Source organism: Pecten maximus, chromosome 8 (genome assembly GCF_902652985.1).
Source record: "Pecten maximus chromosome 8, xPecMax1.1, whole genome shotgun sequence".
NCBI lineage: Eukaryota > Metazoa > Mollusca > Bivalvia > Pectinida > Pectinidae > Pecten > Pecten maximus.
The window spans coordinates 25523642-25544309 of NC_047022.1; the positions used below are offsets into that span (position 1 = coordinate 25523642).

General features: G+C 38.0%; 1 protein-coding gene across 3 annotated transcripts in view; it reads left to right on the forward strand.

Moving 5' to 3' along the window:
- Positions 1-18802, forward strand: part of LOC117332954 (eukaryotic translation initiation factor 3 subunit C-like) — a 40891-nt gene extending 22089 nt beyond the window's left edge. Inside the window, exons 21-23 of one of the 3 annotated variants that reach the window (XM_033892041.1) lie at positions 10813-10975; positions 16471-16707; positions 18060-18802. In XM_033892041.1, the coding sequence (XP_033747932.1) occupies positions 10813-10975; positions 16471-16707; positions 18060-18094 (435 nt within the window). In that variant the 3' untranslated portion in view covers positions 18095-18802. Of the gene's footprint in view, positions 1-10812; positions 10976-14218; positions 15055-15089; positions 15122-16470; positions 16708-18059 lie in introns of those variants that run through there. The other 2 variants (XM_033892043.1, XM_033892042.1) reach the window with 2 other exon arrangements.
- The last annotated feature ends 1866 nt before the right edge of the window (positions 18803-20668 follow it).

Consider the following 20668-nt stretch of genomic DNA (forward strand, 5'->3'; position numbering starts at 1 on the left):
AAGTTATAAACTTTACTATTGTTAGGTCACCTGAGACAAAGTCTCAAGTGACCTATTCTAATCGCTAGTGGTGGGCCGATTATCGATTATAATAGAAAATTAATCGAAATTACCAAAATACAGCGACAATCGATTGTTAAATTCATAATCGATTAGTGAAATTTCCATTGAAAATATCTCGGAATAAGTGCCCTGTGTTGGTTTTTGTGTTAGTCACTGTTCCGGTCACGAAAACGCTTCGCGCCCTCAAATTATATACAGTTATAAAGCGTCTGTTTAACTCATATGCTTGAACAAAATGGAGGTACTTGAGACGGTGACACATGAGGCGGAATTATTCAACCACCCAGACGCGAGTACCTTTAGTATGGAAATATTTTGGATTTGGAAAAGTAAAAAATGGCCTCCAAATAAAGAAAACCTCGATATGAAGGCGGCAGTTTGTCGCCTTCGCTGGTAGTCATATGCTATTGCTAATAAAGATAAGTTGATTTTTTTTCTCCTGTTTGATGGCGTATCAAGTGACTTGTTTCAATTTGAATTTCAACGTTTGCCGGTGATATTCATGCTAAAGTAAACGAAACCAAAAGTTACATACTGACTGGTCTGTTATGTTAGAACAGTGGCTTTATTTTTGGATTACGTTGACATGTTTCTAATACTGGATTTCTGTACCAATTAATGAGAGTATTATACAGATTGTGGATGGGAAATAACAACACCAACGTCTCGTATGACTTCTTTTATTTCTATTAATCTGGTATGTTCATTGGAAACTTGTTAATATTGTTTTAAACTTTTAATCATGAATTCACAATACATTTTTTCAAATATTCATACTACATTTAATAAATTACTCTGATTTACATTTTATCCGATTATAATCGATAATCGATCGGAAGGGGCTATCCGATTATCCCGATTAATCGATTATGAAATCACATCCGATTCCCAACAATACAGTAATCGTCTTTTGTCCATCGTCGTGCATCGTCCTTCCGTAAACAATTTATATTTTCGACTTCTTATCCAAAACCCCTAAACCAAATTCAAGGAAATTTGGCAGGAAGCTTCTATGACAAAAGTTCAACCAAAATTGTGAATTATATGGTCCACACACCCCAGGGGCCTGAGGGGCGGGGCTAAAAAGGGTCAAATTGACTAAAACTTCAAAAATCATCTTCTCTACTCTCAGATATGGTGGAATCAAACACTCTTCATAGATGGAAGGGTCTTAAGGTGCTTTACCAAAATTGTGAATTTCATGATCCAGGGGTCTTAAGTGTGCCCCTGTGGAGGGGGTAAACTTTACTATAGTTTATATAGGGAAATCACATTCTTAGGTCACCTGAGAAGAAGTCTCAAGTGACTTATTATATAATCGCCTTTTGTCCGCCGTCGTCCGTCGTGCATCCGTAAACTATTTACATTTTCGACTTCTTCTCCAAAACCACTTAACCAAATTCAATGAAAATTGGCAGAAAGCTACTATGGTTGAAGGTCAACCAAAATTGTGAATTATATGGTCCACACACCCCAGGAGCCTGAGGGGTGGGGCCAAAATGGGTCAAATTGACTAAAACTTCAAAAATTTTCTCTAATCTCAGATTTAGTAGAATCAAAAACTCTCCATAGATGGAAGGGTCTTATGGTGCTTTACCAAAATTGTGAATTTCATGACCCTGGGGTCTCATGTTTGCCCCTGGGGAGGGGGTAAACTTTACAATAGTTTATATAGGGAAATCACATTTTTGACTATTATTTGTTGGATTTGTATTGGAACTCATTCTTATCTGGTCAACATTAATCAGCATGGGAGAACAGTTTGATGGTTTGCATATATTGGCCCTGACTGGCCCCCAGGGGCTGATGGGCGGGGCTAAAAAGGGTCAAATTGACTGAAATTTCAAAAATCTTCTTCTCAATACCTATATAAAATAGAATCAAATACTCTTCATAGAAGGAAGGGTTTCATGGTGTTTTACTTAAATTGTGAATTTCATGACCCTGGGGCCACAAGTTTGCCCCTGGGGAGGGGGTAAATTTTACTATAGTTTAGGGAAATCACATTTTTGACTATAACTTGTTTGATTTCTATTGGAATTCATTCTAACTTTGTTAACATAATCAGCATGGGATGACAGCTTAATGTTATGCACATGTTGGTCCTGACTGACCCCTTGGGGCTGATGGGCGGGGCCAAAAAGTGTCAAATTGACTGATATTTCAAAAATCTTTTTTTCTCAAGACCCAAATAAGGTAGAATCGAATACTCTTCATAGATGAAAGGGTCTTATGGTGCTTTACTAAAACTATGAATTTCATGACCCTGGGGTCACAAGTTTGCCCCTGGGGAGGGAGTAAATTTTACTATAGTTTATATAGGGAAATCACATTTTTGACTATAACTTGTTTGATTTCTATTGGAATTCATTCTAACTTTGTTAACACAATCAGTATGGGATGACAGCTTAATGGTATGCACATGTTGGTCCTGACTGACCCCTAGGGGCTGATAGGCGGGGCCAAAAAGGGTCATTTAAATTAACTGAAATATTTCAAATGTCAGGTGACCGTTAAGGCCCATGGGCCTCTTGTTCATGTAAAGAATTCACATTTTTGAGTATCATTTGTTTGATTCCTATTGGAATTCATTCTAATTCTGTAAAAATTAGCATGGGATGACAGTTTGAAGGTGTACATGTGTTAGTCAAGCTGACTTAAAGGGGCTAATAAGCAGTGTCAAACAGTGTCAAATTAACTGAAATTTCAAAAACTTCTTCTCAAATTCTAAATGAAGTAGAATCAGATACTCTTCATAGATGGAAGGGTCTTCAGATTTTGTACCATTAAAATTGTGAATTTCATGACCCTGGGGTCTCATGTTTGCTTCGACCTAGGGAGGGGCTCAATTTTACTATATATAGTTTATATCAGGAAATCACATTTTTGACTATCACCTGTTGGATTTCTTTTGGAATTAATTCTTACTTAGTTAGAATAAGCAGTTTTGGAAGGCAGTTTGTTGGTATGCAAATGCTTGCCCGACTGACCCCCAGGGGCTGATGCCGCGGCGTCACTGATAGGGTCAAAGAGACATTTCAAAACTCAGGTGACCGTTAAGGCCCATGGGCCTCTTGTCTCTTTAACTGTTAGTAGAAACAAACTTTTTATTTAGTTTGGCCTTATTCTCTAAGCTTTCAAATTATTGTGGTCCTGTGTTGTTTAGAGTATCAAATGAAATGATGGGTTGACAGTGGACTGTGGAATCCAAATTCATGGCAAGCCCCTGGGAGAGAAAATAGTTATGGCAGCACCGAATCCCAAGTTGATTTGTCCAAAAAAAAGTCAATATTTGAGGAAATGGTCTCCGTAGATCAATTAATAGAGATAAAAGTGACTATATACTTAATTTAGATGACAACCAAGGGAAAGACATAGGCATGACGTGCCTAAGTGTCAAACAATACATATATTACTTTGACCTTAAGGGCAGATATCTTTTTTGCCATCATGTATTTTTTACCAGCTTAACATCAACTGACTTGGCCTGAAGCGTAAAATATCTTAAGTTTAGATAAATATGATCTGGTCACACAATGGTAAACAAATAATGACCTTAAGGTAAAAAATAATTCACCATTATGTACATAATGTCAAAAGGTTTTTTTGACCTTAAGGGAAATAAATTGTACATAATGGCTAAAAACAACATCTATTTCTCTTCAGATCAAAAAACTCTTGCCATTATGTACCAATCTTTTAACCTGAAGAAGTGATCAATATTAACATATGGAAAAACTTGTTTTTGTCATTATGCGACTGACTTTCATGCTTAAGGGAAAAGATCGACAACAACCCCCTGTGCTCTGCCTTAGTGTCTTAAGAAATGTCAATCTGGTTAGTCAAATTCCAGACCGGTCAATTTTAACAAAAGATACACTAAACAGTCCTATGGATAAGCATTAATTAAGATGACTATGGCTGAGAAGATGAAGTGTTAGCCTATAGCTATATGACAATTAATGTGCCTAAAATATAAAATGCTGCTATTTTCGTATTAATTGTTTGTTTTACCTGATATGATAGGTATGAATTAAATGAGTGTTACATTTAGTTACATTCAGACTTGCCTGAAATGATCCTGAGATGATCCTGACCAAGAGTTGTAATATTTGGGTTTGTCCAAATACTCAAGATGGCCCCCATGGTCGCCATTTTGAAAAACATATTGTAAACTTCCTCTCCAGTTTCATTTGGTCCATTGAGCTAAAAATTGGTAGGGATGTTAAGGAACTATAGCCAACAAGCTGGTGTTGTAATTTCTCAGACTAGTAAAGCCAGTACGGCAGCCATTTTGTAACCAGGGTTTTTAGGTCATCTGACCCGAAGGGTCAGGATGACCTATAGTCATCATGCTTCGTCCGTCGTCGTGCGCCGTCTGCCGTGCGCCGTCCGCCGTCCGCCGTGCGTAAACTTTTCACATTTTAAACTTCTTCTCAAGTTCCACCAGTGGGATTGAGCTGAAACTTGCCTGAAATGATGCTGGGATGGTCCTGACCAAGTGTTGTTAATTTTCGGGTCGGTCCGAAATCCAAGATGGCCGCAATTGCCGCCATTTTGAAAACACATTTGAAACTTCTTCTCAAGTTCCACTGGTGAGATTGAGCTGAAACTTGCCTGAAATGATCCTGGGATGGTCCTGAGGAAGTGTTGTTATTTTTCAGGTCGGTCAGAAATCCAAGATGGCCGCCATGGCAACCATCTTGAAAAACACATTTTAAACTTCTTCTCCAGTTCCACTGGTGTGATTGAGCTGGAAATTGGTGAGGATGTTAAGGAAGGAGAGCCAATAAAGTGTTGTTATTTTTCGGCTTCGTAAAAACTTTGACATGGCAGCCACGGCAGCCATTTTGTAACATGATTGCGCAATCATTGTTCTTCTGAACAACACCTATTTCAAACTTCTTCTCAAATTCCATCAGTGGGATTCAGCTTTAACTAACCAGAAATGATCCTGAGATGGTCCTGACCAAGTGTTGTTATTTTTCAAGTCGGTCAGAAATCCAAGATGGCCGCCATGGCAACCATCTTGAAAAACACGTTTTAAACTTCTTCTCCAGTTCCACTGGTGCGATTGAGCTGGAAATTGGTGAGGATGTTAAGGAAGGAGAGGCAACAAAGTGCTGTTATTTTTCAGCCTCGTTAAAACTTTGACATGGCAGCCACGGCAGCCATTTGTAACATGATTGCGCAATCATTGTTCTTCTGAACAACACCTATATCAAACTTCTTCTCAAATTCCACCAGTGGGATTCAGCTCTTACTAAGCAGAAATGATCCTGAGATGGTCTTGACCAAGTGTTGTTATTTTTCAAGTCGGTCAGAAATCCAAGATGGCCGCCATGGCAACCATTTTGAAAAACACATTTTAAACTTCTTCTCCAGTTCCACTGGTGCGCTTGAGCTGAAAATTGGTGAGGATGTTAAGGAAGGAGAGCCAATAAAGTGTTGTTATTTTTTCGGCCTCGTAAAAACTTTGACATTGCAGCCACGGCAGCCATTTTGTAAAATGATTGCGCAATCATGGTTCTTCTAAACAACACCTATATCAAACTTCTTCTCAAATTCCGCCAGTGGGATTGAGCTCTTACTTACCAGAAATGATTTTGTGATGGTCCTGACCAAGTGTTGTTATTTTTCAAGTCGGTCAGAAATCCAAGATGGCCGCCATGGCAACCATCTTGAAAAACACGTTGTAAACTTCTTCTCCAGTTCCACTGGTGCGATTGAGCTGGAAATTGGTGAGGATGTTAAGGAAGGAGAGGCAACAAAGTGTGGTTATTTTTTGGCTTCGTAAAAGCTTCGACATGGTAGCCACGGCGGCCATTTTGTAACATGATTGCGCAATCATGGTTTTTCCTGAACAACACCTATTTCAAACTTCTTCTCAAATTCCGTCAGTGGGATTCAGCTGTAACTTACCAGAAATGATCCTGAGATGGTTCTGGCCAAGTGTTGTTATTTATTGGATCGGTCAGAAATCCAAGATGGCCACCATGGCCAACAGTGCCACTATATACTTGCTACAGAGAATACATACTACAATAATAGAAGGTTTTTAATTTAGAGTCAGATGACCGTTAAGGCCCCTGGGCCTCTTGTTAGGTCATCTGACCCGAAGGGTCAGGATGACCTATAGTCATCATGCTTCGTCCGTCGTCGTGCGCCGTGCATAAACTTTTCACATTTCAATCTTCTTCTCAAGTTTCACCAGTGGGATTAAGCTGAAACTTGCCTGAAATGATCCTGAGATGGTCCTGACCAAGTGTTGTTATTTTTCGGGTCAGTCCGAAATCCAAGATGGCCGCCATTTTGAAAACACATTTTAAACTTCTTCTCAAGTTCCACCAGTGCCGTTGGGCTGAAACTTGCCAGAAATGATCCTGAGATGATCCCGACCAAGTGTTGTTATTTTTCGGGTCGGTCCGAAATCCAAGATGGCTGCCATAGCCGCCATCTTGAAAAACACATTTTAAACTTCTTCTCAAGTTCCACCAGTGCTTTTGAGCTGAAACTTGCCTGAAATGATCCTGAGATGATCCTGACCAAGTGTTGTAATTTTTCGGGTTGGTCCGAAATCCAAGATGGCCGCCATAGCCGCCATCTTGAAAAACACATTTTAAACTTCTTCTCAAGTTCCACCAGTGCTTTTGAGCTGAAACTTGCCTGAAATGATCCTGAGATGATCCTGACCAAGTGTTGTTATTTTTCGGGTTGGTCCAAAATCCAAGATGGCCGCCATAGCCACCATCTTGAAAAACACATTTTAAACTTCTTCTCAAGTTCCACCAGTGCTATTGAGCTGAAACTTGCCTGAAATGATCCTGATATGATCCCGACCAAGTGTTGTTATTTTTCGGGTTGGTCCAAAATCCAAGATGGCCGCCATAGCCGCCATCTTGAAAAACACATTTTAAACTTCTTCTCAAGTTCCACCAGTGCTTTTGAGCTGAAACTTGCCTGAAATGATCCTGAGATGATCCCGACCAAGTGTTGTTATTTTTCGGGTCGGTCCGAAATCCAAGATGGCCGCCATAGCCGCCATCTTGAAAAACACATTTTAAACTTCTTCTCAAGTTCCACCAGTGCTATTGAGCTGAAACTTGCCTTAAATGATCCTGATATGATCCCGACCAAGTGTTGTTATTTTTCGGGTCGGTCCAAAATCCAAGACGGCCGCCATAGCCGCCATCTTGAAAAACACATTTTAAACTTCTTCTCAAGTTCCACCAGTGCTATTGAGCTGAAACTGGCCTGAAATGATCCTGATATGATCCCGACCAAGTGTTGTTATTTTTCGGGTCAGTCAGAAATCCAAGATGGCCGCCATAGGCGCCATCTTGAAAAACACATTTTAAACTTCTTCTCAAGTTCCAGCAGTGCTATTGAGCTGAAACTGGCCTGAAATGATCCTGATATGATCCCGACCAAGTGATGTTGTTTTTCGGGTTGGTCCAAAATCCAAGATGGCCACCATAATCACCATCTTCAAAAACACATTTTAAACTTCTTCTCAAGTTCCACCAGTGCTATTGAGCTGAAACTGGCCTGAAATGATCCTGATATGATCCCGACCAAGTGTTGTTATTTTTCGGGTCGGTCCGAAATCCAAGATGGCCCCCATAGCCGCCATTTTGAAAACACATTTTAAACTTCTTCTCCGGTTCCACCAGTGCTTTTGAGCTGAAAATTGCCTGAAATGATCCTGATATGATCCCGACCAAGTGATGTTGTTTTTCGGGTCGGTCCGAAATCCAAGATGGCCACCATAATCACCATCTTCAAAAACACATTTTAAACTTCTTCTCAAGTTCCACCAGTGCTGTTGGGCTGAAACTTGCCTGAAATGTTCCTGAGATGATCCCGACCAAGTGTTGTTATTTTTTAGATTGGTCTGAAATGCAAGATGGCCACCATATCCGCCATCTTAAAAAACACATTTTAAACTTCTTCTCCAGTTCCACTGGTGCCATTTAGCTCGAAATTGGTGAGAATGTTAAGGAAGGAGTGCCAACAAAGTGTTGTTATTTTTTCGGCCTTGTAAAAACTTTGAAATGGCAGCAATGGCGGCCATTTTGTAACATGATTGCGCAATCATGGTTTTCCTGAACAACACCTATTTCAAACTTCTTCTCAAATTCCACCGGTGAGATTCAGCTCTAACTTACCAGAAATGATCCTTAGATGGTCCAGACCAAGTGTTATTATTTATTGGGTCGGTCAGATATCCAAGATGGCCACCATGGCCAACAGTGCCACTATATACTTGCTACAGAGAATGCATACTACAATAATATAAGGGTTTTAATTAAAAGTCAGATGACCGTTAAGGCCCCTGGGCCTCTTGTCTTATTTGTTATAATTAACAACACCTATTTCAATTCTTACCAAGTTTCAGTTTTATTGAAATGATCCTGAGATAGTCCTAACCAAGTGTTGTTATTTTCAGGTCAGTACAAAATCCAGGATGGCTGCCATGGCCACCATCTTAAAACCACATTTTTTTCTTCGTCTCCTTGGGCTTAAATTTTTTAAACTTCTAGGGATGTTGAGGAGCCGACAAAGTGTTGTTATTTTTTGGACTCGTAAAATCTTCGACATTGCAGTCATTTTGAAACATGATTTCACAATTATGGTTATATGACATGTACGAGTTATCTGCCCTCTTCAAACTCCTTTGTTGACACGTATCTCTGATGCCGGCTTTAATGGAGACTTGAAGGAAAATAAGAATTGAATGAATGTCTATAAAATATTCTACACTCATAGCTTTTATGTTTGGAAATATTTAAACCTTTAGGTCTTGTGTTAAGTAAGTGAAAAAGCCTGTCAAATTGTCTGTGACAATTTCTAGTTTATTCAAGGCCACCAGGCTTAAATATTCTCGAGAACCAACACACATAGAAACCTGATATTTGGCCTGTAGCATGCTGGGGTGAACGACATTGACCTGAAATTCAAGGTCATGGGAATCAAATCCAACAAAATATGTCAAAACTCGGGTGACTGTTAAGGCCTATGGGCCTCTTAATTTTTTTATACCTTTCTCTTCTTTCCTCTTAATGATTATCTGTTCTACTGACATTGGGTATTCACAAAACGTGACACTCAGCTTTCCATCTCCTCAGTCTCAAAAGTGAATTATTAGTAAAGACAAAGAAGACCCTAGAAATAAATTTTGATGATTTTTTTATCATCCACAGCGAAATAGCAATAATAAACTTCATCTGTCATAATTCAAAATGGCTAAAGGTAACAGGTTTCATTTGTCAGTCCGTTCATTTTTTTTTCCAATCTTAGACTTGTGAAACCTGAAGTGTGAGCGAAAAATATTATGTAATTCCTGTCGCTGTATCGCTCAACCGTTCATGTGTATCAGAAAAGGTGTACAGTCGCCTTGCTGGGCGTTTGAAATGAGAGCCGTGATCATTTGAAACAAATGCTGTGATTGGTCGATCGCGAGTGTACACATATGTGCAGTAGACACAGCCAAGCACGTGCAAAATGATGGACGATCATGATCAGCTTGATAAGTTTTTGAAAGGGATAAATCCTGGATTGTCACAGTTTCAGGATGAATTTAAAAAGGTCGCCATCACTTGTGAAGACACCCTTTGTTTTCTCAGACCACAATATTCCCCTCAGTACAAAGTGGCTGAGTGCATTTTCCACGTTATGAAACATCGCCTAAAGAATAAACCGAAACTTGTTGAACAATTCACTGAATTCGCCATGTATAAAATGTTGTTAAATTTATACAAATTTGCTTGATCGTAATATATTGTACAATGCAACTTGTTTACAAACATGTCATGCACCCGGTACCTTGATTTTATATATATATGGTAATGAAGTCGTTAGGATAGCGACCGCCAGCTATCGAATATGCTTGTGACTTTATTGACATGTGCCTGTGACCACACTTCTGACGATGCGCACATAACTTCCAATTCCGACCAATCACGGCTTTCGTTTCAAACGCACCTCATCTGATCGGCCTAGCAAGGCTAGTGTACACCTTTTCTGATACACATGAAAGGTTGAGTGGTACAGCGATAGGAATTACATAATATTTTTTTCGTTTACAATTCTGTGTAAAAGGGTTCAAGCAAATGGTTAACATAGTTATGTAATTCTAAAAAAGATATATGCGGTACTTTCTAAGAAATAATGAATGCAATCATAAATTGTCAAGATTCAAAGTAGCCATCTGTTGGCCATCATATTTTCCAGTTGGTTTCAAAATGTTACATGCATAACAAGGGACCAATTCAAGGTGAACATATGAATGGAATCTAGCTTATGTATGAAATATGAGAAAGATGTTTCAAGACAAAGCAATAACAGGGATGTGTTAGGGCAGGAGACAATAACAGAAGGAAAGACATTGTTAGGGCAGGAGACAATAACAGAAGGAAAGACATTGTTAGGGCAGGAGACAATAACAGAAGGAAAGACATTGTTAGGGCAGGAGACAATAACAGAAGGAAAGACATTGTTAGGGCAGGAGACAATAACAGAAGGAAAGACATTGTTAGGGCAGGAGACAATAACAGAAGGAAAGGCATTAAACCTAATTAGACAATGTATGTGGCAAGAAGTATAGTCTATGAGTATCCAACTATTATGTTGATGATATCCTGTTGATGATATCCTGGTAGTAATTCTATCTTTTATATGAAGCAGTATCTTTTTCTCCATGAGAAAATAAATGATAATTAAATGCTGCTTCCCCATTTCTATTTATAGGCATCTCTGGATGAGCCAACGCAGACTGTCGTGATGCACCGTACAGAACCAACACGTCTCCAGTCCCTTGCACTCCAGCTCTCGGAGAAGGTCTCGTCTCTCGTCGACAACAATGAGAGGATTATGGACCTCAAGCAAGGAAACCTCTTCTTCGGCAAACAAAGTAAGAGGGGATTTATAGGGAGATGAATTACTTCCCTTTGTAGTAACTCTGGTGTAGACTGTGTTCACTGTTAAAGAAGTGTATCAACATATGCTACTAATTCAATGTAACCAAGTTTAGTTTAGAAAAACACTAATTCATAATATAATCAATTTTAGGAAAAAACACTAATTCACTATAAAACCAAGTAAAGTTTAGAAAAACATTTACAATACAACCAAGTAAAGTTTAGAAAAACTCTTACAATACAACCAAGTTAAGTTTAGAAAAACATTTACAATACAACCAAGTAAAGTTTAGAAAAACTCTTACAATACAACCAAGTTAAGTTTAGAAAAACACTTACTCACAATACAACCAAGTCAAGTTTAGAAAAACACTTACTCACAATACAACCAAGTCAAGTTTAGAAAAAGGACCCAACAGTGGACTTGTATCCAAAAGACCATTCCCACAATTTAATCCATTTCACAATATCAAAAAAACTCATTTTGCTTCAAATTTAGCGTTATCCGTACAAGTTTGAATTTGATGTTTAAAAAAAAAGACCTTTACAATATATTTAACCTGTTTCGAGTTGTTTTCTTATTCTTAACATTACACCTTCACCACAATCTTATATTCATAACATTTTTTCTTTAAGTAAGTGTAACTTACTGTATGTAGCAATCCACTCCAATTTATCACTTTCCCTATGTTGTAATCCACTCCAGAGTATCTTTTTCCCTATGTTGTAATTCACTTCAAATTATCATTTTCCCTATGTTGTAATCCACTCCAAATTATAATTTTCCCTATGTCGGAAACCACTCCCAAATCTCACTTTCCCTATGTCCTAATATAATCCACTCCAAAATCTCACTTCCCCCATGTCGTAATCCACTCCAAAATCTCACTTCCCCTATGTCGTAATCCACTCCAAAATCTTACTTCCCCCATATTGTAATCCACTCCAAAATCTCACTTTCCTTATGTCGTAATCCACTCCAAAATCTCACTTCCCCCATGTCGTAATCCACTCCAAAATCTCACTTCCCCTATGTCGTAATCCACTCCAAAATCTCACTTCCCCCATGTCGTAATCCACTCCCGCTGTCATTGTCCTTTTATTTAAACTAATGGTTGTGATTTTTTTTTGTCAAAGAAAAAATTAGTTTATGTTAAAGTGTGATACGCTTCTGAAGTGATCTGACTTGTTAGCTCACCTGGTCCAAAGGACCAAGGTGAGCTTATGCCATACCGTTGCGTCCGTCGTCCGTCCGTCGTCTGTCGTCCGTCCGTCCGTCAACAATTGACTTCTTCTTCATAACCACTGATCAGAATTTGACCAAATTTTGTCAGAAGCATCCCTATGGGATGTGGACTCAAAATTGTACAAATGGTGGGGCTGACCCCCCAGGGGTCTGAGGGGCGGGGCCAAAAGGGGTCAATTTGGCTCTATTGATATAAACGACTTCTTCTCTGAAACCATGCAAAGGATATCGCTCCTATTTGCCTGGTAGCATCACTATGGCATGAGGATTCAAAATTGTACAAATGGTGGGGCTGACCCTTGGGGGCCTGAGGGGCGGGGCCAAAATGGGTCAATATACCTATATTGATATTAACAACTTATTCTCTGAAACCAAGCAATGGATCTTGCTCATATTTGCCTGGTAGTATCACTATGGGGTGGGGATTCAAAATTGTACAAATGATGGGGCTGACCCTCTGGGGGCCTGAGGGGTGGGGCCAAATGTGTTCAATTGGGCTATATTGATATAAACGACTTCTTCTCTGAAACTGAGCAATGGATATTGCTCATATTTGCCTGGTACCATCACTATTGGGTGGGGATTCAAAATTGTACAAATGGTGAGGCTGACCCCACGGGGGCCTGAGGGGCGGGGCCAAGAGGGGTCAATTTGGCTAAATTGATATGAACAACTTCTCTTCTGAAACCAAGCAATAGATATTGCTCATATTTGACTGAGCATACCTTTGGGGTCAGGATTCAAAATTGTACAAATAGTGGGGCTGACCTCCCTTGGGGCTGAGAGGCGGGGCCAAAAGGGGTCATTTTGGCAGATTTGACATAAACAACTTTTTCTCTGAAACTAAGCAATGGATATCTCTAATACATATATTTGACTGGTAGCATTCCCTTGGGTTAAGGATTCAAAATTGAACAAATGTTAGGGCCAACCCCCTTGGGGCTGAGGGGCGGGGCCAAAAGGGGTCAATTTGGCTAAATTGATATAAACAACTTCTCTGAAACTAATCAATGGATATCACTCACATTTGTATGGTAGCATGGTCATGGGGTGGGGATTCAAAATTGTACAAATTTTAGGGTTGACCCCACCAGGGGGCTGAGGGGTGGGGCCAAAAGGGGTCAATTTGGTTAAATTGATATGAACAACCTCTTCTCTGAAACAGCTCATATTTGACAGGTAGCATTCTTTTGGGTAAGGATTCAAAATTTAATAAAGGAAGGGACTGACCCCCCAGGTGCAGAGGGCGGGGTCAAAAGGGGTCAATGGGTTTAAACAACTTCTTTTCTGAAACTAAGCAATGGATATCACTCACATTGTGTGGTAGCATCCCTAAGGGGTTGCGCCAAAAGTCATTTTTTGGCATAAAAACCTCACGTACCCATATAAAATGCCTATGATATATTGACATAGCAATACCAGTGACAAATATACTTAATCATCATTCTTGTTTCATATATCATAAAATCCAGGTGAGCGATACAGGCCCTCTGCTCTTGTATTAATTCCCTGTATACTCTGTTTAGATACGCGTCTAAAGTGATCTGACTTGTATTTTTTCCCTGTATACTCTGTTTAGATACTCGTCTAAAGTGATCTGACTTGTATTAATTCCCTATATAAACTCTGTTTAGATACTCGTCTAAAGTGATCTGACTTGTATTCTTTCCCTATATAAACTCTGTTTAGATACTCGTCTAAAGTGATCTGACTTGTATTCTTTCCCTATATAAACTCTGTTCAGATACGTGTCTAAATATAAAGTGATCTGACTTGTATTAATTCCCTATATAAACTCTGTTTAGATACTCGTCTAAAGTGATCTGACTAGTATTCTTTCCCAATAATACTCTTTTCTGATGTGTCTAAAATGATCTATACAAGAAATGAACATACCAAATAAAAACAAAATACATATGTATTGATTCATAAAAGATACAATTGTTTACTCAAAGAATATACATGTAGTGTTTACTTCTCAACATTTCAGCTAACAAAATTGGTTCTGTAGCTCCTGATCAAGGCGAGTTCTCTGGAAATTCCTTCTATTTCCCATACTGCATGAGTAACTTTTTATTTCCAAGGGATGGTAGTGTGTATCCTATTATGTCTTAATAACTCTGAGGCCATATATTGTAACAAGCCATAATTGCTTCAGCTTTTTAGGTCACCTGAGATGAAATCTTGTGTGACATATTGTGATTGCCTTTTGTCTGTTGTCATGCATCATTTGTACATATCAATATTGCCAATTTCTGAAAACTATCTGAACTAATTTAATTAATCTTCCATGATCTAGATTTAAATTTGTTAAAATTTTAACATAATGTTCCTCACACTTGGCAATCTTACAAATAAATTTCTTTGGGAAAAGAAAGGATGTAAGTTCCTTTATCAAAGTTTCCATGACCCCAGTGTCTCCAATCTGCCTTGTGAGGGGTTCAAATTCACAATCTTTTAAATATAAACCAATTACTGTACAAATTCAGGTTAATTCATATTTTGGGTTGTTAGAGAAAAGGCAACAATTAGAAAAAGAAGAAGAAAGAAAAAATTCTGATGCATTGCTAGGTTTAATTTTAGGTTGTTGTACAGTAATGCCAAAATAGTCAACATTTTAGAACCAATGAAAAATGGAATATCACACTGCCATGTACGACCCATTGTTTACATAGAGTTTAATCTCCAACATCATTTTAAAATGTGATATTGGATTTACAGCATTCTTTTGCAAATATTTTTTTCTATATCATAAAGTTGTCGCATCAGCTACAAAGACTACAGAATAACTCAGGTGACTGTTCAGGCTCATGGGCTTTTTGTATTTAAGCAGCGTAACTCTTGACACTCTCTCTATACAGAGATGATTTGACTCGCAATTAAACTTGGAGTGGTGAGTTTCTTCACTTGGTTTGAGTTGTCTTCCCTTGCCAATCCTTCCATAACTTGATCCATTATGAGATATATTCCCAGCCTTTACCATCATCTGTGTGAATGTAATGGGGCTGTTGAGATTGTGAGGTGTGTATGTGAGATGCTGGATTTGGTTGCAGTACCTACCTGTATTCTTACCCTGGCCTGGTTTGGTTTTGGGTTTGGAGAAAATTTTTGTTGCTAGTACATGTACAGTGGACCCTAGTAAGTTGGGACACTTTTCAGATAATTTAACTCTTGGTATTTAAATCAAGAATCACAATGATTATCTGATACCTAAAGAGCTATATTGACTAAATAACAATTACACTCGGTTGTGTAACGATGAGTGTCCACATTATCAAGTTCCACTGTGGATTGGATGTGTTATGAATATCTTGTGCTTTGTTTATGTCATTATGTGTATATGTTTTGTTGCTATTGAAAGGATTCACTTTAGGGATGGGGTTATGAATTTTAACTGATACTTTGATCTGTGAAATCCATGAGGATGTTATAATTATATCAATCCATGAGACTGTTATATCAAACTTTGATTCATGAAATCTATGAGACTGTTAATTATATCAAACTTTGATCTGTACATGTGAAATCCATGGGACTGTTATATCATGTTTTGATCTGAAAAATCTATGACTGTTATATCAAACTTTGATCTGTACATGTGAAATCCATGGGACTGTTATATCATGTTTTGATCTGAAAAATCTATGACTGTTATATCAAACTTTGACCCATGAAATCCATGAGACTGTTATATCAGACTTTGGTTCGAGAAATCTATGACCGTTATAATATCAAACTTATAGTGTTGTGCTGTTTTGTGGTACAAATACAGATAAGGTTGTCACATAAAATCACCGAGATTAAAAAAAAAAAAAAAAAAAAATTTTTTCGGATTATGGGCCAAAATTAAAACTAAACGAAGAGTTTCCTAACCACACAATGGTTGATTGAGGGTAGAAATATTGGTTTTCATAGAGTAAGGAAAATGTTTTCTTTCTCATCTTTGCAAGTAAATGGTTTGTTCTACATTATCCTCTTTTCTTTATAAAAAAATTAAACCATTGAAGTATTTTTTTTTAAAGATTTGGTAAATTTTAAATTTATAAAATTTTCAGAGAAGATGTGCCTACATAATTTATATCTTTTCATTCGATACTTTCTTCTGAAGGTATTTAAAAAGACAATTTAGACAAATAGAATAATCATAATTTACTATTTTTTTCAGATAATAGACCTTTCTTTTAAACATAATACAATTTTTGGTATTGCTGGATCTGATGTATTTTCTCTCCGTTTTTTCAGACCAACAGTTTAACTATCAAAACAATAATCAGAACCAAGGTGGCTGGCAGGGAAAAGGTAATCAGAAACGTTACGACGGTGGCGGGGATAACAAAGGATGGCAGAACAAGAATCGCTACAATGACGGGGATAACAAGGGCTGGCAAAATAAAAACCGTTATAATGACAACCGCAACAGTGATAACAAACCTGGCTGGAAACAATATGGAGGATACAACAACCAGAACAGCTGGGAAGGTTAGTATATTATCATTGGTCGGACCACGTCTGGGTAGGTGAAATGGCGATGTTATCTTGTACACCAGACAGAAATCCCCAACATCATCAAATCCTTGATGCTTCATCCAGTCTGCCTGGCACATCCCCAACATCATCAAATCCTTGATTCTTCATCCAGTCTGCCTGGCACCTTAACATTGGGCACAATAGGGCTTTGAATCCAATTTATTTTTGATTCCCACAAGTTGCTTAATTCCGGTACTTACTCAGGTTGATATGATCTTTCTAAACAAAAGTGCTTGCTTGGGGATTGCTTTTCTGTTTCGAAGATTGAATGTCAAGGTCACTTTTACTAAAAATAGAAAATGGGTTTGTTTCTGATACTCAAGTTCCTTCGGGCCCATCAAACTCAATTTTAATGCAATTTTCCTGTACCACAAGTTTGATTTTTATTGGTCCAAATGTCAAAGTGATATATATCAGACATTATCATTGGTCAGTTCTTGTCTTGTTAAGTGATATATATCAGACATTATCATTGGTCAGTTTGTACTTGACATGCTAAACCCACATACTTGTACATTTGCACATGACTGACATTTTTCATTCCCCCGCAACAAAGTTGGGGGGGGGGGGTGTATACTGGAATCAGGTTGTGTGTCTGTCTGTAGACACATTTTGTCCGGACAACTCCTCCTAAACCGATGGGCCGATTCCACAAATTCACACAAATTTAGAGGACCATGTGTTGATGTGCATGCCACTTTCTTTTTCTCAAAATTATGGTTGCTATGGCAACTGGTCACTATAAACAGGTTTTCAGATAAGAACCATAACTTTGAGTTGGTCTGGACAACTCCTAAACCAAAGGCCGATTTCAATAAAAGTTCACACAAATATAGAGGACCATGTGTAGATGTGCATCTCACTTTCTTTTCCTCAAAATTATGGTTGCTATGGCAACTGGTCACTATATTACTGGGTTGTCTTAGTTAGCCTCTAATTAACCAATTCACCATTGACTCTTGCATATTGCGGGGGTATTAGTCAGCCATCCTGGCGACAGTTCTAGTTTCATTTGCCATTGTTGCCTTAATTTAAGAACATTCCATTCTCTCACCATAATTCCTACTCATGTTTTTTAGAGGATACTTGAGCTTATGGCAGAAATGCTTTTGTGAGTCATCCTTCCATGGTTGTCTATTGACTTTCAAAAAAAAAAAAAATTTCTAACGATACTGACTATTCCAAGTTATAGAAAGCCCAATGACTTGGAACAGGCATTTAAAAGTCAGATGCTGATCTTCTATGCATTTATTGAGAGTGATATGATTAAAACTAGAAATTGAAAGAATTTTTTATTTTTACAGGTCGTCGAAATCAGCGGCAGCAGCAACGGTATTAAACCTGCATCTTCAAGTGTTCAAATTATGCGATCATTCAAATGACTGTTGGAATTCCGAGATTCATTGCGAGATACCATCAACATTTGTCAATCTAAAATGGACCATCTGACTACTTTCAAGGATATTGTTTTTCTTCATGATATTCTTTTCAACTGCAAAAAACTTTAGAGCCATATTTATTACAAGTCCGAATTGGATTGATATTGTGGTGTTTTAAGGGTTAAGATATCAAATCAAATGTTGTCCAGAATTTATTATTATTTTGTATTCGAATGTGAAGAATAGAATCCTATCAACAAAAATAGGAAAGTTATGTGCGGTAGTAGTTCAAGTGCTGAAATATTGTATAAAATGGTTCAAATTCAGCAGTATTGTTTGGTACTGTTTTGTTATATTGAAGATACTGTGACCATGTACAAACTCTTTCACACCAGATGCTGGACTAAAAAATCTGGATGGTGAAAGGTAAAAGCACATCTCAAGGTGAATGACTGGACATTGACATGAATTTCACTGATTTCATGATGTGGTCAACATGTACATTTCAGTATTTGTCAACTAACTACAAGTGTCTTACAGCTGACATGAAATTGTCACTCTAAATGAAATCTTTACATTGTATAAGATACACATCATTTGCTATAGATTGATGCATATGTTGATCGAAGTGACATCTATTTATGAAAAATAAATCATTAATATTTTGATGGTGTGTGGTTTTATTAGCTCAACTGCCGGAAGGGCAAGTGAGCTTATGCATGACGTGTCACGGCATCGGTCAATCTAGCGTCAACTTCTCCGTTTTAATAACTTCTCAATAATGAAGAGACACAGAGACCTAATATTGGATCTGTAGCATGCTGGGGTCAAGGGCTACCAAGTTTGTTCAAAGGAATGACCTTGACCTTTATTCAGGTTAATCCTTTAAATTGCTACTTGTCCTGAAAAACTAAATGGATTTTGATGAAATTTGGTCTGGAGAATTATGTAAAAATGAAGGTTGTGATGCCCATGGGACAGGAAAAAGTGGGCCCAATAGGGGAAATATCCAGGTGAGCGATGCACCTCCAGGCCTCTTGTTTTTAATAATGTTTCTGTATAAAAAGGATCACTTGATAACAGGTGAGCAATTTGGGCGCATTGGGCCCTTGTTTATTCATAAAATGTTTGTTGGTCATGCAAACAATTACAAACTTGTCAAATTATCAACTACAAATGCAAAAGTAGTCCAACAGGTGGAAAAATAACAAGGAAATATTTGCTCTTGAGACGACAAGTCAGTGAAAATAAGACAAAAAGTTCCTGAAATGAGGGGGGGGGGGGGGGGGGGGGGGGGGGATGTCGAAAAACTGACATGCAAATGAAACTGTAATTCAAACTTAACATCGATAAAAAAAAAATGGGCAAAATATCAAACAAAAATTAAGATTTGCACAGAAACCCTTGTAAAGTGCATCAAGAATAATAGAATCTGCTCAACCTTTTATTGACTATTTATCTATGCAATCTGTACACCAACTAAGATGTTTGCTAATTAATTACAATAGGCCTTCGGCGAATTAATTGGCGACCGAAGGGATCTTTAACACAAACATAACGATATTGTCCGTTGTTTATCTACTAAACTTGTGTAACTCTTCCATGGTTTATGTCATGTGTCTTGATAAAGGGAGGGGTGGTCTCAGACATTTGACAATTTACTTGTCTGTACATCTGTAACAGGAGAGGAGAAAATGTAGCGGCCAGACCGGGGTTCGAACCCGGGACCTCTGAACACTAGCCGGATGCTCTACCAATTGATCATGAGCTACCTGGTCACATCCATTATCACTACATGACCAATTATATATTTTATATCAAAGTACACACAAGTCAATTAGAAGACATTATTGTAATGTATTCATGTGTAATTTATTCTGATCCAACTACAAGATAATGAAATATATTTTGCGAAGGTTTACCTGATTGTGCCTCATGCCAGGTGGCCTTAGGGGACACACACATCCACAGTTAACTTGTGTACACAAAGTTCAGCCAAGACACAAAAATGACCAGCGAAATCATACACAATAATAACAACGCACCAAGTTAATATTCACCTGTATACACTTATCTGGCTAGCTTTCTATGCAGTGGAAACATATATACCAGTACTCCAACTGAATGACTTCGGAGAACCACAGAAACTATTAGACAAGACAAACTGTTTATACACTTGTTTTTCGGCATAGCCGTATAATATTCCTTTGGCCCGGATATGACGCGACAGGTGGCGCTACTGGTCAAGATGAAGTATGTGATTGGTCAATGTAGCGGTAAATGCAAAATGCAGATATGCAGTTAAAAACGAAACAAAGTTGAGATTGAATGCAAGCTAAATAAGTGGATGTATCTTTTCAAATGACACATTAAAAAATTATATTCCTGATTCAAATGCAGTCTTAATTACTATCACCAAAAATGATTCAAACTGATATAATTTTGTTATCCGTGCTGAAACGCATTAGTTCGTTAATCAATTTCACCAGCAGTTTTACATTATAACCACCAGCATTAAAACTATGCCGTTTATC